General features: G+C 49.5%; 2 protein-coding genes across 3 annotated transcripts in view; one reads left to right on the forward strand and one right to left on the reverse strand.

The window, feature by feature from the left end:
• The window catches only part of trrap (transformation/transcription domain-associated protein), a 174911-nt gene extending 169221 nt beyond the window's left edge, over nucleotides 1–5690 (reverse strand). For both annotated transcript variants that reach the window (XM_068003488.1, XM_068003487.1), the window contains exons 1-2: nucleotides 5644–5690; nucleotides 891–1067 (exon numbers count right to left, since the gene is read on the reverse strand). In XM_068003488.1, coding sequence (XP_067859589.1) covers nucleotides 891–987 — 97 coding nt within the window. In that variant the 5' untranslated portion in view covers nucleotides 988–1067; nucleotides 5644–5690. The remainder of the gene's footprint in view (nucleotides 1–890; nucleotides 1068–5643) is intronic.
• A 3664-nt stretch (nucleotides 5691–9354) lies between these two features.
• tmem130 (transmembrane protein 130) lies at nucleotides 9355–21530 on the forward strand. Its single transcript, XM_068003489.1, has 8 exons — nucleotides 9355–9501; nucleotides 9967–10287; nucleotides 12082–12253; nucleotides 13095–13237; nucleotides 13500–13584; nucleotides 14667–14872; nucleotides 16956–17068; nucleotides 21086–21530. The coding sequence occupies exons 1-8, from the start codon at nucleotides 9450–9452 to the stop codon at nucleotides 21299–21301; spliced, it is 1308 nt and encodes a 435-aa protein (XP_067859590.1). The 5' UTR covers nucleotides 9355–9449; the 3' UTR covers nucleotides 21302–21530.
• The last annotated feature ends 520 nt before the right edge of the window (nucleotides 21531–22050 follow it).

The raw sequence follows: 22050 nt of genomic DNA on the forward strand, positions 1-22050 counted from the left end.
GGAAGCATGGAAAATCTGGCAACAGGGAGAAGACTGCTGTGGCCCTGAAGTGTGGCAGGAGACAGAGGCAGGTAACTCCCCCAACAGGGGTGCGCTGTGACGGCAGGTTGACTGGGGCTGCCAGCACACTGCACTGCAACAGGAAAGAACCGACATTTCATTGTTTATTGTCACAACCTGTAGGAAACTAAAGATGCAACATTAATAAAACAGACGCAACTTGTGGGATGGCGGGAGGAGCTAAACGGGGCAGAGAGTTAGCACACTGCCCTTTCATCTGTTTGAATCCCAATCCAGCTTGATGGGATGAGGATTCCCCTCTCTCACTGCTGGTTGTAATAGTCCTAAGTGAGCACGAGTTCAGACAATCTCAACCTAATTCAGTAGTCAAGCACGTAAATAATCAAACTCTGCGTAAATTGGCAGTCTCACTGACTGCTGCATTCCCCTTTCAAGCTTCCTAAATGTTATCAAAAGTTTTAATTTGATGCATTTCTAAACATGTCATTTATCTCATTGCTGTTTGTGGGACCTTGCTGTGTGCAAATTGGCTGCCGGGTTTCCCTACATTACAACAGTGACTACACTTCAAAACGACTTCACTGGCTGTAAAGTGCTTTGGGACATCCGGGTCCTGCTCCGACTTCTCCGGGTCCTGCTCCGACTTCTTGTGTTCTTTAGATTTGTGGTTGGGATCAGATCAGCCATGATCTTATTGAATGGCGGAGCAGGCTCGAGGGGCCGATTGGCCTACTCCTGCTCCAATTTCTTATGTTCTTATGTTCTTATCCTGAGGTCGTGAAAGGCGCTATATAAACGCAAGTCTTTGTTTTCCTTAACTACCCTGCGGAGATTTTAACCAACACGCACGAAAAAGCAGAAGAACTTACGTGTGTTGCTGTCAGTCAGAGCGGCCACAAACTGAAGGTATTTCTTCATTAAAGTGGTCTGGTCGACCACAGCACCCGGTGTCGCCACGAATGCCATTTTGGTTTAAGATGAATCGCCAAACAGATTCGGAAGTGGTCTCTCACACCAGTACTGGTTAAAAGGGGATCACAGGTCACCTGCAAATAAATACAGTTGTTTAAAAAAAGGTTAACGCAAAGATATTTTGCCCCCTTCTCTCCCAACAGGCTGTGACTTGTGCTGCATTACAATTCTAGTCACCAATTCTTAATGTTAGGATTTCAGTGATCCATTTAAGTCGTGTCAAGCATTTTATTTTAAAAGGATGCATTAGTGTAAATGTACATATAGACAAAAAGGTTATCCTATTTAAAGAATGCATAAGCAAAACAAAATCTGCCTTTGATTATTCAATTGATAGGAATTAATTCACATTACTTATTTACTTTTATATTTGCCAAAATGTCCCCTGGTAAACTGAAATGCTGCCCAGAAGACGGTAGCACTCTCTCCTATCAAGAGCAATGCTAACAGAACGGAATAAATATAACACGGAACCAGAGGCAATTTTTAAAAGTTACATTTTTAAATGTTTTACGGAGATAAGCATCACATTTATGCAGTTGGTGATGGGAACAGTGTTGATATACCAGCAAGAAACGATGCAGGGAGAACTGAGACTGAGCCAGTCAAGAAAGACACAAAGCATGGGGAGCCCTGATGAGTGGGGCATTCACTACTCATGTAGGAACAGTTGGAAGCATCAGCACTGGCTCAGTGGTGGCACTCTCGCCTCTAAGTTAGAAGTTTGTGGGATCAAGTCCCATTCAGGGTTTGAATTACTTGGTACAATTAATGTATTAAAGTTGCATTTTTCCATTAAGAACAAACAAAAATATTGAGGAGATATCAGAGATTCATTTCTGGTGAGACTGTGCAGGGTTATTGTAATATTTACGTGGAAAAGTCAATTGAATTCTGCAAAAAACATCCCAGCGTATTTTGTAATTATACTGTTGTTTTGAAGGCAAACGGAGCCGCCAAATGCACACAGCAAGATCCCACATGGTTTCGGTTGAGGGATAAATGTTAGAATCATAGAATCATAGAAGTTACAACATGGAAACAGGCCCTTCGGCCCAACATGTCCATGTCGCCCAGTTTATACCACTAAGCTAGTCCCAATTGCCTGCACTTGGCCCATATCCCTCGATTCCAGGGAGAACTCCCCTACTCTTCTTCGAATAGTGCCGTGGGATCTTTAACATCCACCTGCTGTAGTTTAACGTCTCATCAGAAGGACGGCACCTCCGACAAATCTCCCTCAGATCGCGTGCTCGAGTCCGGGGTGTTTGGGGGGCTTCGACGCACAACCGTCTGACTCGGGCCTCTCCACTCCCCCGCCCGCCCACCAGCTCGGGGGGGAGATGGAGATGGGGGGGGGAGATGGAGATGGGAGGAGGGTGGGGGGGGGGAGATGGAGATGGGAGGAGGGTGGGGGGGGAGATGGAGATGGGAGGAGGGTGGGGGGGGAGATGGAGATGGGAGGAGGGTGGGGGGGGAAATGGAGATGGGAGGAGGGTGGGGGGGGAGATGGAGATGGGAGGAGGGTGGGGGGGGAGATGGAGATGGAGATGGGAGGGGGGGGGGGGGAGGGGAGGGGAGGGGGGGGGAGGGGAGAGGGGGGGGGAGGGGAGAGGGGGGGGAGGGGAGAGGGGGGGGAGGGGAGGGGGGGGGGGAGAGGGGAGGGGGGGGGGGGAGAGGGGAGGGGAGATGGGAGGGGGGGGGGGGGGAAGATGGGGGGGGGGGAGATGGGAGGGGGGGGGGATGGGAGGGGGGGGGGGGGGGGGATGGGAGGGGGGGGGGGGGGATGGGAGGGGGGGGGGGGGATGGGAGGGGGGGGGGGGGAGATGGGAGGGGGGAGATGGGAGGGGGGGGGGAGATGGGAGGGGGGGGGGGGAGGAGATGGGAGGGGGGGGGGGGGGGAGATGGGAGGGGGGGGGGGGAGATGGGAGGGGGGGGGGGGGAGATGGGAGGGGGGGGGGGAGATGGGAGGGGGGGGGGGGGAGATGGGAGGGGGGGGGGGAGATGGGAGGGGGGGGGGGGGGAGATGGGAGGGGGGGGGGGGAGATGGGAGGGGGGGGGGGGAGATGGGAGGGGGGGGGGGGAGATGGGAGGGGGGGGGGGGGAGATGGGAGGGGGGGGGGGAGATGGGAGGGGGGGGAGATGGGAGGGGGGGAGATGGGAGGGGGGGGAGATGGGGGGGGGGAGGGGGGGGGAGAGGAGGGGAGGAGGGGAGGGGGAGAGGAGGGGAGGAGGGGAGGGGGAGAGGAGGGGAGGAGGGGAGGGGGAGAGGAGGGGAGAAGGGGAGGGGGAGAGGAGGGGAGAAGGGGAGGGGGAGAGGAGGGGAGGGGGAGAGGAGGGGAGGGGGAGAGGAGGGGAGGGGGAGAGGAGGGGAGGGGGAGAGGAGGGGAGGGGGAGAGGAGGGGAGGGGGAGAGGGGTGGGGGGGGAATAGTGGTGGGGCGGAGGGGGGGGAATAGTGGTGGGGCGGAGGGGGGGGAATAGTGGTGGGGCGGAGGGGGGGGGGAATAGTGGTGGGGCGGAGGGGGGGGGGGAATAGTGGTGGGGCGGAGGGGGGGGGGGAATAGTGGTGGGGCGGAGGGGGGGGGGGAATAGTGGTGGGGCGGAGGGGGGGGGGAATAGTGGTGGGGCGGAGGGGGGGGGGAATAGTGGTGGGGCGGAGGGGGGGGGGAATAGTGGTGGGGCGGAAGGGGGGGGGAATAGTGGTGGGGCGGAGGGGGGGGGAATAGTGGTGGGGCGGAGGGGGGGGGGAATAGTGGTGGGGCGGAGGGGGGGGGAATAGTGGTGGGGCGGAGGGGGGGGGGGGGAATAGTGGTGGGGCGGAGGGGGGGGGGAATAGTGGTGGGGCGGAGGGGGGGGGAATAGTGGTGGGGCGGAGGGGGGGGGGAATAGTGGTGGGGCGGAGGGGGGGGGAATAGTGGTGGGGCGGAGGGGGGGGGAATAGTGGTGGGGCGGAGGGGGGAGATGGAGATGGGAGGGGGGGGGAGATGGAGATGGGAGGGGGGGGGAGATGGAGATGGGAGGGGGGGGGAGATGGAGATGGGAGGGGGGGGGAGATGGAGATGGGAGGGGGGGGGGAGATGGAGATGGGAGGGGGGGGGGAGATGGAGATGGGAGGGGGGGGGGAGATGGAGATGGGAGGGGGGGGGGGAGATGGGAGGGGGGGGGGGAGATGGAGATGGGAGGGGGGGGGGAGATGGAGATGGGAGGGGGGGGGGAGATGGAGATGGGAGGGGGGGGGGGAGATGGAGATGGGAGGGGGGGGGGGAGATGGAGATGGGAGGGGGGGGGAGATGGAGATGGGAGGGGGGGGGAGATGGAGATGGGAGGGGGGGGGAGATGGAGATGGGAGGGGGGGGGAGATGGAGATGGGAGGGGGGGGGAGATGGAGATGGGAGGGGGGGGGAGATGGAGATGGGAGATGGAGATGGGAGGGGGGGAGAGATGGAGATGGGAGGGGGGGGGAAGATGGAGATGGGAGGGGGGGGGAGATGGAGATGGGAGGGGGGGGGAGATGGAGATGGGAGGGGGGGGGAGATGGAGATGGGAGGGGGGGGAGATGGAGATGGGAGGGGGGGGGAGATGGAGATGGGAGGGGGGGGGGGGGGGAGATGGAGATGGGAGGGGGGGGGAGATGGAGATGGGAGGGGGGGGGAGATGGAGATGGGAGGGGGGGGGAGATGGAGATGGGAGGGGGGGGGAGATGGAGATGGGAGGGGGGGGGAGATGGAGATGGGAGGGGGGGGGAGATGGAGATGGGAGGGGGGGGGAGATGGAGATGGGAGGGGGGGGGAGATGGAGATGGGAGGGGGGGGGAGATGGAGATGGGAGGGGGGGGGAGATGGAGATGGGAGGGGGGGGAGATGGAGATGGGAGGGGGGGGGAGATGGAGATGGGAGGGGGGGGGAGATGGAGATGGGAGGGGGGGGGAGATGGAGATGGGAGGGGGGGGGGGAGATGGAGATGGGAGGGGGGGGGAGATGGAGATGGGAGGGGGGTGGAGATGGAGATGGGAGGGGGGTGGAGATGGAGATGGGAGGGGGGGTGGAGATGGAGATGGGAGGGGGGGGGGAGATGGGAGGGGGGGGGGAGATGGAGATGGGAGGGGGGGGGGGAGATGGAGATGGGAGGGGGGGGGGGAGATGGAGATGGGAGGGGGGGGGGGAGATGGAGATGGGAGGGGGGGGGGAGATGGAGATGGGAGGGGGGGTGGAGATGGAGATGGGAGGGGGGGGGGGAGATGGAGATGGGAGGGGGGGGGGAGATGGAGATGGGAGGGGGGGGGGGGAGGAGGGGGTGGGAGGGGGGAGGAGGGGGGGGGGTGGGAGGGGGGGGGGAGGAGGGGGAGGGGAAGGAGCCCCCCCCGCCCATTCTTCATCAGCCACGCCCCCCGCGGCTGGGGGAGATCTCACCGACCAGAGGTGGGGGTGGGGTGGGAGAACCTGCCCCTCCCCCGGAGACGCGAGCAGGGTCCGAGCGGTCAGTCCCTTGTCCCTGGCCCGGGGTGGGTGGGATACGGCCTGAGACCCCAACCCCCAACCACCCGGGGACTAGCCCCAGGCCTCGGCTTCCTCTCCTCAAACACCCCTCACCCTCTATCATCACGGGCCCGGTCCTTCCCGCCGAGCCTGGCCCGCCCTCGCCGGCCTTACCTGAGAGCGAGCCCGGCGCCACCCGCCACCCGCCGCACGGACAGCCCGCCAGCCTCCTCACACACTTTGGATCCCTCCGCCAGGGACCGGCCATTTACCCCCCCTGAGTAAACGCGCACGGCCAGAGCCGTCCTTCACCCCTCGCTTTGTGTCCCGCCGCCTTCCGCCAAGGCCTCTCCCACTCCGCTTGGGGCCGGCGGGGTCCCCCGCACCCTCCGCCGTTCAAAATAGCCTGGAACTCGTTTTTCCGGCGGAGGAACAAACACGCCGCGGAGGAGCGCTAAGACCATCGAATTCGATGGTCTTTCTCTACGTCATCAGAAGGCGTCTGGTCCCACTGAAATTTGTACAAACTTTATTTGCAACTGTTCAATACAACAAAAATACATTAGGAAAGTTGCAGCAGAAGTTCCCAGGTTAGTTCATCTGTCAAACAAAAAAAAGTTTGGCAGAAGGGGGTCAAAAGTGAACATTGTTAAAGGCACAGGCCCTCTTGATCTGAGAGTGCTTGCAGACAAATGAAAAATATCTCTTAAATTAGATCAAAGCTGGGGTCACCTAGAGCAAGAAGCACAATTTCTGTCAGCTGTGCCCAAATAAAAGCTTTGCCATTTTTTTTGTTCATTGAAACAGAAAAAAAATTGCAAGGTTGCTTTTTTTTTAAAGCACATTTGATTTGGCTGGGAAGAAGAAAGAAAGAAAGACTTGCATTTATACAGCGCCTTTCAAAACAGAGATTCTGAACACTATCGTTCCATCTCTGGGAAGTAGATCCATTCTGTCCGAACAAGTGAAACTCTGAGAAAGAAAGATTTTGCATTTACATAGCGCCTTTCACGACCTCAGGACGTCCCAAAGAGCTTTACAGCCAATGAAGTACTTTTGAAGTGTAGTCACTGTTGTAATATAGGAAATGCAGCAGCCAATTTGTACACAGGAAAGTCCCACAAACATCAATGTGACAATGACCAGATAATTTTTTTTTAGGCGTTGATTGAGGGATAAATATTGGCCCGGACACTGGGGAGAACTCCCCTGCTCTTCTTCAAATAGTGCCATGGGATCTTTTACATCCAACTTTGAAGGCAGACAGGGGCCTCAGTTTAACATTTCGTCCGAAAGACGGCACTTCCAACAGTGTAGCACTGCCTCAGTACTGCACTGGGAGTGTCAGCCTAGATTTTGTGCTCAAGTCCCTGGAGTGGGGCTTAAACCCACAACATAAGAAATAGCAGCAGGAGTGGGCCACACAGCCCCTCGAGCCTGCTCCGCCATTCAGTCAGATTATGGCTGATCTTCGACCTCAACTCCACTTTCCCGCCCGATCCCCGTATCCCTTGATTCCCCTAGAGTCCAAAAATCTATCTATCTCAGCCTTGAATATACGCAATGGCTCATCATCCACAGCCCTCTGGGGTAGAGAATTCCAAAGATTCACAACCCTCTCACTGAAGAAATTCATTCTTATCCTGAGACCGCTTATCCTGAGACTATGCCCCCTAGTTCTAGACTCTCCAGCCAGGGGAAACAACCTCTCAGCATCTACCCTGTCAAGCCCCCTCATAATCTTATATGTTTCAATGAGGTCACCTCTCATTCTTCTAAACTCCAGAGAGTATAGGCCCATTCTACTCAACCTTCTGACTCAGGCGAGAGTGCTACCCACAGAGCCAAGGCTGAGAAGTAAGGTTGCCAACTCTGGTTGGACGAATTCCTGGAGGTTTTATCACATGACCTCCCACCTCCAACTGCCCCACCCGGTCAAGCAGCCCTTTACCCATTTCCAATATTCTTATAACTTATAAATGAACGTGTTCAAAGAGAATGAAAAAAGACACACAATTCCTTTGAATGCTCCTACGATTTTTCTCCCGGGTTTTGCTCGCAGCAGTGTCCCGGAGATTAATCTTTAATTCCTGGAGACTCCAGGACAATCCTGGAGCGTTGGCAAGCCTACCGGGAATCAGCTTGAATCCAGCCAACAGAGGCAGGGATTCCAGCAGGGGAAGTCTTCTCGTCAGTCCTGGCACTTTTCCTGACCCCATCCGGAAAGAGACTGGAAACAAGAAGCTCCCAGTGCCTGAGGAAACCCCGGCACGTGCCACACGGGGGAGATACCTGGCGTACCCTGGTCCTGCCCCAAACTGCACCCCCGCCTACCCCAATAGCACCCCAGATCCACCAAAAAGATGGAGGCTTTTTTTGCACCAGGACCTTGGACCTTTTAGTTTACCCGGCAGATTCCCCTTGGTACAGAATGGGACTTATAGGGTAAATTCCAGGGTAGGGTTGTGTAATGGTTATGTTACTGGGCTTGTTATCCAGAGGCCTGGACTAATGAACTGTGAGTTCAAATCCCACCATGGCAGTTTGGGAATTTGAATTCATTTTTTTTTTAAATTTGGCAATAAAAATTGCTATCAGTAAAAGTGACCATGAGGCTGTTGGATTGTCATTAAAACCCAATTCAGGGAAGGAAACCTGCCATCCTTACCCGGTCTGGATTATATGTGACTCCAATCCCACATCCTAACTACCCTCTGAAGTGGCCAAGGAAGCCACTCAGTTGCATCAAAGTCAGCGAAACTAGGGATGGGCAATAAATGTTGCCACTGACGCCTATATCCTGACAATGAAAATAAAAATCCTGGAATCCCCTGTGTAACCCTATGTTGCACCTGTGAGCCTGGCTCCCTTTTGGAAGTGCAGAATTGGTGAGTTTACCTTTAGGAAAGTAGGGGAGGACCGGGCACTGATGAAAGGGTGACAATGCAGGAAGTGGGTCACAGCTAGGCTGCAGCCAAAGCTGCCCAGAAAGTACCCAACACGTTCCCTGTTGTCAGTGCTGAATTGGTGAACTCCCCCTGAGGAGCAGATACCTAGGGGGAGGTACGAGGGGCAGGCAGAGAGCACTGCAGCATGTGACAGTGCCCTGAGGGTAGCAGCACATGGAGGAAAGTCTCACCCACAGTTTCTCCCCTGGTGTACAGTCAACAACAACAACTTGCATTTATATAGCACCTTTAACATAGGTAAAGCTCCCGAGATGCTTCACAAGAGTGTTAATAGACAACGATTGACACCGAGCCAGAGAAGGAGGTATTAGGAGGGGTGACGAAATGCTTGGTCAAAGAGGTAGGATGTTAAAGGAGGTGGAGAGAGGTGGACAGGTTTAGGGATGGAATTCCAGAGCTTCGAGCCAAGATGGCCACCAATGGCGGGGCAAAGGTAGTGGGAGGTGCACAAGAGGCCGGAATCGGAGGAGGGCAGAGATCTCGGAGGGTTGTAGGGCTGGAGGAGGTTACAGGGATGGGGAGGAGGGAGGCCATGGAAGGATTTGAAGAGGAGGATGAGAATTTTAAAATCGAGGCGTTGCCAGACCGGGAGCCAATGTAGGTCAGCGAGCACAGAGGGGCGATGGGTGAACGGGACTTGGTGCGAGTTAGGATACTGGGGCAGCAGGGTTCTGGATGAGCTCTAGTTTATGGAGGGTGGATGATGTGAGGCCGGGAATTAGCCGAGTCTGGAGGTGACAAAACCAGGAAGGGAGGGCTTGAGCAGCAGATGGGCTGGGGCGTGAGGGGGGGCGGAGATGTTACAAAATCAGAGCCAGAAGATTGAAAATCAACTGGAGAGTTGGGGTGACCAATGACTGGGTTAGGTTCTCCTTCTGTTTGAGCACCAGGTTGGGTGGTTTGACAGAGTGGAGCTGCCGTAGGAGGAAGTGTAACGGGACTCAGATGGAAGTGATGACGGGGGAGTGGTGATCTCAAACTGCGAGTGAGATTCCCTCAATTCCATCAACCATGGCATCTCTCAAACTCCTGCTCTTCTGCTTGTACACCTCAGTGCTGTCAGGTGAGGAGGGAGAGGCCACCAAAGGGCAAGAAGGAGGGAGGGAGGGGGGGGAAACGAAACTAGAGATAATAATTAATACTCTTTATTCATTAAAGGCGGTCCCACCACTCGTAATAAAAGTAAGAGGTGGGAGGAGAGAGGGGAACTCAGTGAGGGATAGGGGAGCACAGAGAGCAACAAGGTCGAAGCTCTATTATTAATGAACAGGAAATAAATCTGGGTGTGTTCCTGATGTTTTAAAAAAATCTGCTCAGATTAAAAAAAACATTGGCAAAATTCAAACATTTGTATTCCGATACAAATTAAGCCAGTTAGCAGCAGAAAAGATTGTGCAATAAGATTTTCGATCCCTGGACTGTAATCTGGGTGTATTTTATCCACGGGAGCTGGTTGCTAAAGGTCGCATTCAGAATTTACCATTGGGTTTTTTTTTTTGTTTTTGTTATTTTATTTATTTTTTTGCAGCGAGCTCCGTGCAGTATTACCTGGCGCTGAGCAATGATGGTCCCATCACCAGTGGAGCCCAGGGAACAGTAGAAGCCAGGCTGATCTTCAGGGCAGGGAGTCGGCTGGAGATTCCCCTTCCCCACCCAAACCCTTACACCTTCCACTGGTACCTGGAGAGCCCGCTCTCCATCGTGCGGAGATCGGAGCGGGGGTTCAGCTGCTCCATCACCGTTCGCACCCGTTCCCCCGACGTCTACAACCTCCTCGCCTGGGTGACCCGGGAGGGCTGTCCCTGGTGCCCTCCGGTCGCACACGGTTCCACCAAGCTCCATGTGACAAGTAAGTCGGTGACCGGTGGCTGTAAACGAGCCCTCTTCTCCGCACAGATTGTTTCCAGTTAGTTTCAGTGCATTTCCGAAGGGTAATCGAACCGACTGGTTATAAGTGAATGGCCTTTAATAACTGTCTGTAATCAGAGTTTGTTATTAATGAATATTGTTTAATAACTGTCTGTAATCAGACCTGGTTATTAATGAATATTGTTTAATAACTGTGTGTAATCAGACCTGGTTATTAATTAATATTGTTAATAACTGTCTATAATCAGAGTTTGTTATTGATGAATATTGTTAATAACTGTCTGTAATCAGAGTTTGTAATTAGCGAATATTGTTAATAACTGTCTGTAATCAGAGTTTGTTATTAATGAATATTGTTTAATAACTGTCTGTAATCAGACCTGGTTATTAATGAATATTGTTTAATAACTGTCTGTAATCAGACCTGGTTATTAATGAATATTGTTTAATAACTGTCTGTGATCAGACCTGGTTATTAATGAATATTGTTTAATAACTGTGTGTAATCAGACCTGCTTATTAATGAATATTGTTTAATAACTGTCTGTAATCAGAGTTTGTAATTAGCGAATATTGTTAATAACTGTCTGTAATCAGACCTGGTTATTAATGAATATTGTTAATAACTGTCTGTAATCAGAGTTTGTAATTAGCGAATATTGTTAATAACTGTCTGTAATCAGAGTTTGTTATTAATGAATATTGTTTAATAACTGTCTGTAATCAGACCTGGTTATTAATGAATATTGTTTAATAACTGTCTGTGATCAGACCTGGTTATTAATGAATATTGTTTAATAACTGTGTGTAATCAGACCTGCTTATTAATGAATATTGTTTAATAACTGTCTGTAATCAGAGTTTGTAATTAGCGAATATTGTTAATAACTGTCTGTAATCAGACCTGGTTATTAATGAATATTGTTAATAACTGTCTGTAATCAGAGTTTGTAATTAGCGAATATTGTTAATAACTGTCTGTAATCAGAGTTTGTTATTAATGAATATTGTTTAATAACTGTCTGTAATCAGACCTGGTTATTAATGAATATTGTTTAATAACTGTCTGTAATCAGACCTGGTTATTAATGAATATTGTTTAATAACTGTCTGTAATCAGACCTGCTTATTAATGAATATTGTTTAATAACTGTCTGTGATCAGACCTGGTTATTAATGAATATTGTTTAATAACTGTGTGTAATCAGACCTGCTTATTAATGAATATTGTTTAATAACTGTCTGTAATCAGAGTTTGTAATTAGCGAATATTGTTTAATAACTGTCTGTAATCAGAGTTTGTTATTAATGAATATTGTTAATAACTGTCTGTAATCAGAGTTTGTTATTAATGAATATTGTTAATAACTGTCTGTAATCAGAGTTTGTAATTAGTGAATATTGTTTAATAACTGTCTGTAATCAGAGTTTGTTATTAATGAATATTGTTAATAACTGTCTGTAATCAGACCTGGTTATTAATGAATATTGTTTAATAACTGTCTGTAATCAGAGTTTGTTATTAATGAATATTGTTAATAACTGTCTGTAATCAGAGTTTGTCATTAATGAATATTGTTTAATAACTGTCTGTAATCAGAGTTTGTTATTAATGAATATTGTTAATAACTGTCTGTAATCAGACCTGGTTATTAATGAATATTGTTTAATAACTGTCTGTAATCAGAGTTTGCTATTAATGAATATTGTTTAATAACTGTCTGTAATCAGAGTTTGTAATTAGTGAATCTCAGGGCTGGTTTTCTTTGTACAGACTCGGTGGTGGGAACTCTTTCATTGATGCAACCAAATGGCACCGTTGCTTCCTCGACCAAGGGATATGAACTGGCTACCAGAACCCCAACAAAAGTCTCATTCATCCTCTACGATCCCAGCGATTACTTTAACGCTGCTTCGTTCCGCTACACCTGGCACTTTGGAAACGGGTAAGTTCTTGTCCCAGTATTGTGGGTGCTGTGACGTACATTTAAAATCCTTAAGTATAGAAAAAAAATTGCATGCTATTAAAAGTTCCTTGGCCCAAACTGTCCACCAACAGTCCATTGTTGGTGACTGGGTGTGTGAGGAGTTGATGAAATCATGGATATATCCCAAATCGCCCTGCTGGATCATTTCAAATAATGTCAGATGTTGATCGAAGGAAATTTGTAATGGGCAGAATGCACAGCTGATTCATGCAGAGAGCTTTCCAAATCTGAATCGTAGCAAAAAGCTTCAAAGTTTTGGCGGCCGATGGATGAGAAGCCTTGTTTCTGTGTTCCATAACTAGATGGTTGGGTTTCATAGAATCACTTAGAGTTACCTCGAATTTACAGACAGAAACAGGCCATTCGGCCCAACTGGTCTATGCCAGTGTTTATGCTTCACACGAGCCTCCTCCCTCCCCTCTTCATCCAACCCTATCACCATATCCTTCTATTCCTTTCTCCCTCATGTGTTTATCCAGCTTCCCCTTAAATGCATCTACACTATTCACCTCAACTACTCCTTGCGGTAGCGAGTTCCACATTCTCACCACTCTCTGGGTAAAGAAGTTTCTCCTGAATTCCCTATTGGATTTATTAGTGACTATCTTATATTTATGGCCCCTAGTTTTGGACTCCCCCACAAGTGGAAACATCTTCTCTACGTCTACCCTATCAAACCCTTTCATAATCTTAAAGACCTCTATGAGGTGACCCCTCAGAGTTTCAGAACCTAAAAAAAGAGACTTCTGGTGAAACATTTACAAGTGTGTTTTTATTCTTTAAACCCTACTTCATATAGGGAGAGACTGGTCACAAATGAATCTTATGTGCACCACACCTATCCAACACCAGGGGTTTACCAGCTACATGTTGATGTCCTCGCGCATCTCAATCACTCCCAACAAAAGACTGGAATCTCTGCCGCTTCCCTGGAACTTCTAGGTAATGTTGTGTCTTTTTAGCACTTCTGCTGAACTGCACGTGGTCACGATGTGTGAGCAACATCGAGGCAGAAATTGAACCCAGTTTACGATATATCTCTAATGTGTACAGTGTCAAAACATGTGACCTCCTGCTCAGGACGATTCAAAACAAGAGAGTTCGGTGTTCCTCCTTGACCAGAGTTGTGAAATTATTGTTCCCTAATTGGCGTGACAGCGAAGTAACAGAATTACTCATTCTCTACAAATCTGACTTATTCTAGATGCAATCCAAAAGATTGAGGTCAAGGCTATAGATGACATACATGCAGATCACAGAATGGACTTTTACTTGTACGTTAATGGCAGGTAAGAGACGTTGCGAGTCGATCTGTACTGATCTTCAGGGCTACAGGTGAATGGTCAAATTCCACTTTTGTTACATCGGATTTTCACTAGTGTTTTGGGAATGACAATCTAACCATTTCTGATTAGAGACGTCGTTTTATGATTGTTCAATAGGTTAAATTCACAACCTCAGGACCTCCCTAATAAATTGCCTCTGGCGTGGCCCGTGATCACTTGGTGAATATGCTTCACGTACGCGATGGCGACAGAGTTGGGAGAGAGACATCAGAAACTCACTCCACAGCACCTCCTACTGGCCAGAGCCTGCAATTTCGTTGTTACAGGCAACTGTTTACATACAGAATTTCCATTCTGAATGTTTACATAGGCAGTTTCAATGTTAAACGTTGAAAGAAAATGTGACCAAAAATTGTGACAACGGGAAGTTGGACGAGAAGTCTATGCGTGTGCAAAATGTTTAATACATTACCAATCGATCTCTCATGGAGTTGCACACGGAGTGTCAGGACCAAATATAGTCATCGGGTGAGGTGGGGTTAAAGGGCAGGGGATAATTTGACCAGGAGGAGCAGATGTAATTCAATCCCCACTTTAAAGCCATACATTCTGTCCTTATGTCTATATAGTGCTTTGTTTTGAGATTATTTATAGTTACCTAGCAAAAAATAACAAAAAAGCTAAAAACGTGGCAACAGGAAGTAAGGTTTTGTAGCCAGAAAGTTACATAGAATTACATCGTATTTACAGCACAGAAACAGGCCATTTGTCCCAGCTGGTCTGTGCTGGTGTTTAAGCTCCACACGAGCCTCCTCCCACCCTATTTCATCTCACCCTATCAGCATAACCTTCTATTCCTTTCTCCCTCATGTACTTATCTAGCCTCCCCTTAAATCCATCTATATTATTCACCTCAACCACTCCATGTGGTAACGAGTTCCACATTCTCACCACTCTCTGGGTAAAGAAGTTTGTGCAGAAATTCGATTTGTAATATATTGTAGATAGATATAGTTACAAGGATTCTCAGTGTTAAAGAGTCTGTGTTATTAAGCAAACATTTATTATTTGTAATCCTCTTCCAGTCCCCCACTGAAGATGTGCTGGGCCATCTCTCGCAACTGTGCCCCTGTCGTTGACCACAGGTGTCACCCAGTGGAGTTATACCGGTCATCGGCCTACAATCTGAGCTACACCTTCAGTGACCCGGGATCATACACCTTCAACGTGAAAGCTGAGAACAGTGTGAGCGCCCTGCAGGCATGCTATAAAATAACCACAAGAGAAAGTGGTAAGGCCCTCAGTACTGGACTGAGACCCACTGTGTGTGGAGAGGTGTTAGAAAATAAGGAACATGTGAAGGGAGAAATGGATTTAAGGTTTGAGGATGGATGTAGTATTCTCGTACCAAAGTATTGGGGGGTAGGATGTACTCTCTTTGGCCAAGTATTATTTAAATTTAAAGTAATGTATTTATTTCATCACTTTTTGTGTTAAAACCAACGTGCATGGTATGGGAAAAGGCCATTAAGCCCGTTCCTGTCCCCGTACAGTCTGCACATTTAATCTCCATTCATAGACTATGTACAGTCTGCCCTAACATGGACCCTGCACATTTAATCTCCATTCATGGACTATGTACAGTCTGCCCTATCATGGACCCTGCACATTTAATCTCCATTCATGGACTATGTACAGTCTGCCCTATCATGGACCCTGCACATTTAATCTCCATTCATAGACTATGCACAGTCTGCCCTATCATGGACCCTGCACATTTAATCTCCATTCATAGACTATGCACAGTCTGCCCTAACATGGACCTTACCCACTTAATCTCCATTCATAGACTATGTACAGTCTGTCCTATCATGGACACTACCCATTCAATCTCCATTCATAGACTATGTACAGTCTGCCCTATCATGGACACTACCCATTCAATCTCCATTCATAGACTATGTACAGTCTGCCCTATCATGGACCTTACCCATTTAATCTCCATTCATAGACTATGTACAGTCTGCCCTATCATGGACACTACCCATGTAACCTTTCATAGACATTGTACAGTCTGTCCTTTCAATGGATCTTACCCACCCATTTAATCTCTTTTGATAGACCACGTACAATCTGCCCTTCCATGTGTCCTTTATCAGTACAATCAAAGCACTTTGTTTTCATTAAGGTATTTTCACATTAGATTGTCTACATTAGGGAGGGTGAGCAGGGAGGGACTTTTTCACCAAGTGGCCACTTGGTCTTTCAGTTAAACATGAAACGTGTTCATCAAAGGACAGTGTAGGGACAAACTGGTTTATAATATGTATCCTGCATTTTCCCTTTACCGGTGCGATCGAGAGGATGGGACTGAGATGTGCTGTTGGTTCTTTAGTGCCATTTTATGTCCCCTTTATTGCCCGTGTGTGGCATGGCTCCTCTCTCAGACCCTTAAAGTGGAAGCCCTCACTGTGAAGACAGGGAGCCGGGACCAAAACCCACTCAGAGGTAGGAGGCTGTGCAGCTGCTCCGCGTGACCTGATTAAGGTCAGCCTCATCGCTCGTGACTGCGTTACATCATCCCCACTGCCATCATCTCCGTTTCCATTTTCGGAGAACTGTCGCAGGACATAAATGATGCGACCTTCTTTGCCACTTTCACTTCTGCTTGTCAGTAGGCCAGGCAGCTTTGGCTGCTCACTTTCCCATTGGTGTCACTCCAGGATCAGCTGACAGGAAGTTGCTAGGTCTGGCAAAAGTCCCAGGATCAGCTAATGGGAAGTTGCTAAGTCTCAGAAAAGAGTATAGAAGATTAGGGGGTGATCTAATTGAGGTGTTTAAGATGATTAAAGAATTCGATAGGGTAGATGGAGAGAAACTATTTCCTCTGTTGAGGAAATCCAAAACAGGGGGACATAACCTTAAAATTAGAGCCAGGCCGTTCAGGGGTGATGTCAGAAAGCAGTTCTTCACACAAAGGGGAGTGGAAATCTGGAACTCTCTCCCCCCAAAAAGCTGCTGAGGCTGGAGGTTAATTGAAAATTTCAAAACTAAGATTGATAAATTTATGTTAGGCAAGGGTATCAAGGGATATGGAACCAAGGTGGGTAGATGGAGTTACGATATAGATCAGCCATGATCTAGTTAAATGGCGAAACAGGCTCGATGGGCTGAGTGGCCTCCTCCTGTTTCAATCCTTGTCTCAACAGATCAAAGTGGAGGGGGTTGCAGGGAGGATTAGGTAGTGGTTGGCAATTAGATTGCATTAAGTTTAACCTGGACTAGGTAACCAGTTTATGGTAGATGTACCTGTCACCCACTGGTGTTGCATGAAGAAGCCTCTCCTAAACTCCCCTCTCCATTCTTCCCAACAGGCATCCACCCAGTTTATTTCATCGTGCCCTGCGTCACTCTGCTCACGGTGATTCTGCTTTTCATCCTGTCCGTTGCCGTGAGAAACAGTGGTTCCCGGAAGCATTCCGTTGAGGTAAATTCAAAACTCGGTCTTCTGGATCCGTCTATGAAAATTACACAGCAGGTTGTAGCAGTGCTTTACATGGCCTTTAAATCAAATCGAGAGGGAACAGCAAATCAGTTCTTATCCGGGATTCATGCAGTCAACGCTGGAGACCCTCGATTGACTGTAATATCACTTCCATCAGGACCAGACAAATCATATCCTACTGCATGAGGTTTGCAGTAATGCAGCTCCCCTGTTGTACAGGCCTGTTAGAAAGAAAGAAATGGCCTCCATCCGTGCATTTCTGTCGCACCTTTCACAATTTCAGAACGTCCCAAAGCACTTCACAGCCAATGAAGTGCAGTCACTGTAAGTAGGCAATGCAGCAGCCAATTTGTGCACAGCAAGATCCCACAAACAGCAATGACATAATCACCAGATAATCTGCTTTAATTATGTTAGTTGAGGGATAAATATTGTCCAGGACACTGGGGAGAACTCTCCTGCCCTTCAGAATGGTGCCGTGGGATCTTTCTCGTCCACCTGAGAGGGCAGACAGGGCCTCGGTTTTTACGTCTCATCTGAAAGACGGCACCTCCAACAGTGCAGCACTCCCTCAGTATTGGGCGTGTCAGCCTGGATTTTGTGCTCAAGCCTCTGGAGTGGGACTTGAACCCATGATGTTCTGACTCAGAGGCGAGAGAGTGCTACCCACTGAGTCACAGCTGGGGGGTGACATCATATCTCAGAGTCTTCATTGACTAAAACTCCAAGACCTGAACAATCAGTGTTCAAGGGAAAGGAAAGTCATGGGAAGAGAGCAGATCAGAAGAGTGTGATTTATTGAAAATTATGCTCTAATGCCTGTTCAAAATATATATTGATAAAAATATATGTCAACGGGGCTAAAATTGAACTTTGCCGAGGGTTTAACCTGGCGGCGGCGAATCAGACGCCTTGTACCCCGCCGTGGAAAGGAAAATGGACCGGGGTGTGTAACGGGCGGCCAATCCGATATCGCCTGCCGCGCACCCCCCCCTCCCCCCCCCCCACCCCTCCCCCCCGCCCCTCCCCCCGCCATAGTTGAATTTTAACCCCAATGTGTTTTGTTTTCATCTCAACCGGGATCCGCCATCCTTTGGGCTCTTGGACTCCCAGTCAGTTCAGTGATCCCGCTGCCCTGTCTGTGCTCCCACCACTCTGGTTCCAGTGGGAGTCGCTGTCTTCAGTCCATCCTAGGGAACTGATGCAGGTCCGCCTGGCCTGAGTGTGCACTGTGCCCAGCGGGGATGTCAAGGCTCGTTCTGATCGATATTTGTTTTTTTTTTCTCTCTGCGGGGTGGGGAGCACAGGCTGAACCCTAAGGGCAGACGTCAGGTGAGTGGGTGGATTTTTGGGGTACCTGCGTTTTGCTGCTGTTCAATTCCGATTCAGGTAACATCCGAAACTCGCACCAAGTCCCGTTCGGCCATCACCCCCTGTGCTCGCTGACCTTCATTGGCTCCCGGTCCGGTAACGCCTCGATTTAAAAATTCCCATTCTTGTTTCCAAATCCCTCCGTGGCCTCGCCCCCTCCCTATCTCTGTAACCTCCTCCAGCCCTACAACCCTCCGAGATCTCTGCGCTCCTCCAATTCTGACCTCTCGCGCATCCCAGATTTCCTTCGCTCCACCATTGGCGGCCGTGCCTTCAGCTGTCTAGGCCCTAATCTCTGGAATTCCCTCCCTAAACCTCTCCACTTCTCTACCTCTCTCTCTCCTCCTTTAAGACCGTCCTTAATACCTACCTGTTTGACCAAGCTTTTGGTCACCTGCCCTAATGCCTCTGTCTGTAGCTCGGTGTCAAATTTTGTTTGATAATCGCTTCTGTGAAGCCACTTGGGATGTTTTACTTCGTTAAAGGCACCATATAAATGCAAGTTGTTGTTGTGTTATCACCCTGTCACGTTAGCAAATTAAGCAGCCCTTACTGCCACTATAAGATAATTAGCTTTTTAAAAAAAATTTTTTTTTTATTCGTTCACGGGATGTGGGCATCGCTGGCGAGGCCGGCATTTATTGCCCATCCCTAATTGCCCTTGAGAAGGTGGTGGTGAGCCGCCTTCTTGAACCGCTGCAGTACGTGTGGTGACGGTTCTCCCACAGTGCTGTTAGGAAGGGAGTTCCAGGATTTTGACCCAGCGACAATGAAGGAACGGCGATATATTTCCAAGTCGGGATGGTGTGTGACTTGGAGGGGAACCTGCAGGTGGTGTTGTTCCCATGTGCCTGCTGCCCTTGTCCTTCTAGGTGGTAGAGGTCGCGGATTTGGGAGGTGCTGTCGAAGAAGCCTTGGCGAGTTGCTGCAGTGCATCCTGTGGATGGTACACACTGCAGCCACAGTGTGCCGGTGGTGAAGGGAGTGAATGTTTAGGGTGGTGGATGGGGTGCCAATCAAGCGGGCTGCTTTATCTTGGATGGTGTCGAGCTTCTTGAGTGTTGTTGGAGCTGCACTCATCCAGGCAAGTGGAGAGTATTCCATCACACTCCTGACTTGTGCCTTGTAGATGGTGGAAAGGCTTTGGGGAGTCAGGAGGTGAGTCACTCGCCGCAGAATACCCAGCCTCTGACCTGCTCTCGTAGCCACGGTATTTATATGGCTGGTCCAGTTAAGTTTCTGGTCAATGGTGACCCCCAGGATGTTGATGGTGGGGGATTCGGCGATGGTAATGCCGTTGAATGTCAAGGGGAGGTGGTTAGACTCTCTCTTGTTGGAGATGGTCATTGCCTGGCACTTATCTGGCGCGAATGTTACTTGCCACTTATGAGCCCAAGCCTGGATGTTGTCCAGGTCTTGCTGCATGCAGGCTCGGACTGCTTCATTATCTGAGGGGTTGCGAATGGAACTGAACACTGTGCAGTCATCAGCGAACATCCCCATTTCTGACCTTATGATGGAGGGAAGGTCATTGATGAAGCAGCTGAAGATGGTTGGGCCGAGGACACTGCCCTGAGAAACTCCTGCAGCAATGCCCTGGGGCTGAGATGATTGGCCTCCAACAACCACTACCATCTTCCTTTGTGCTAGGTATGACTCCAGCCACTGGAGAGTTTTCCCCCTGATTCCCATTGACTTCAATTTTACTAGGGCTCCTTGGTGCCACACTCGGTCAAATGCTGCCTTGATGTCAAGGGCAGTCACTCTCAGCTCACCTCTGGAATTCAGCTCTTTTGTCCATCAGTTGATTAGGCTGCAAGAAAAATGTGATAACTGACGTGTCGGGAATAAAAGAATAATCTCTTGGTACTTCAGGGTAAACGTGCAAGGCTTCTGTTTTACGGTTTTCATGGAAACTTTAACGGAATCGCAGAAATCGATCCCCAAAATATTGGAACAAATCCCGGAATTTGACTTACTCAGTTGCCATGAACCAATGGAATCGGAGAATGTGATCCCAAAATACCAGTAAAGATCCAGGAATTCCATGTAACGTAAAAAAAATTTGACTCTCACTGTAACCCAGTGGCCCGGCAGTGCTGAGGGAGTGCTGCACTGTCGGAGGTGCCGTCTTTCGGATGAGACGTTAAACCGAGGCCCCGTCTGCCCTCTCAGACGGGCGTAAAAAATCCCATGGCCATTATTTCGAAGGAGAGCATGGGGAGTTCTCCCGCGGCCTCCTGGCCGACGTTTATCCCTCAACCAACATCAGATGATCTGGTCATTATCTCGTTGCTGTTTGTGGGATCTCGCTGTGCGCAAAACTGGCTGCCGTGTTTCCTGCTTTACGACAGTGACCACACTTCAGAAGTACCTCATTGGCTGTAAAGTGCTTTGGGATGTCATGAGGTCGTGAAAGGCGCTATATAAATGCAAGTTTGTTCTGTCTTTAAATCGGCCATTGTAATAGGATTGATTATGCCACTAGATGGTGGTGCAGCATACAAAATGGCTGGGTGGGATGGAGGCCCTCAGAGGCACTCGGCCCTCTGAGTGAGGTTGGTGGTAAAGCTGACAGCAAGCTTCCTGACTCCCGTTTTTGTTCTTTTTTTTTTCTTTCTCTTGAAGGTGGCGGATTTCGATTTCTCTCCGGTCACGGACGTGCGGGTGGAAGAAGCTCGCGTTCTATCCCGGAGGACTATTCAAACCTTCTGCATCCCCTGCGTTCCTCTGGAGTCGCACAGCCTCAGCGAGAGAGAAGTCCACTCGCTGCTGAGGTTCAGCAGCACCCCACTCCAGAATTACACCCAGTGGCCTGAAACCTGTTCCCCTCGCCCGTCATGAAGTCGCTTTGCTTTGCTTTACTTTACCGAACAATCACTTATCGAGCCACAGGCATAAATTATACTACTGTTGGGGCATTGTGTGTTTGCTCGGCCAGTAAGTCTGATTCTGGCAGTTGTCGTGCCCATTGTTGTGAATTTTACACTAATGGGAATAATCGCTGTAAATTAATATTTTTGTGCCTGGCTGGACTTCTTAATGTGCCCGAATATATTGACCGTTTACATGAGCCCGATTTTGACTGCTTGTTTTTTTCTTCGATGAGCGCTCACTGGCACTAGGAGTTAATTGCTGACATTACCACCCACGCTCCCCAGTGTCAAATCCAGGGTATCATATCCACACGCACAATAACTTGTCACATTTACAAAACAGTTCATTAAAACGCAACTGGAGAAAATCAGGCAGTTTCTCCTCTGCGCCGCTATGTAGATAAGGGAGATTTTAAGTGCACAAAGAGGTTGGTTAATTTTTTACCAGTTATTGTCACGCCGGCACAGGCACAATGGGCTGAATGGCCTCCTTCTGTGCAGTATCATTCAATGATTCTATGATGCTGTTAAGCCATGCAACGTGGGTCCAGCATTCCCTTATTCTTTGTTCTTTAGCAGTATTTAAGCTTCCATTCATGTGCCAACAGATTTGCTGTCGACTGGTTTTGTTGTTATTTATTTATTTGTTTTACTTTTAAGATTTTGGGCTTGGAACTGATCTACGCCGGGAGCACGAGACGGGATCATTTTCCGTGC

The sequence above is a fragment of the Heptranchias perlo genome, chromosome 22 (genome assembly GCF_035084215.1).
Source record: "Heptranchias perlo isolate sHepPer1 chromosome 22, sHepPer1.hap1, whole genome shotgun sequence".
Lineage (NCBI taxonomy): Eukaryota > Metazoa > Chordata > Chondrichthyes > Hexanchiformes > Hexanchidae > Heptranchias > Heptranchias perlo.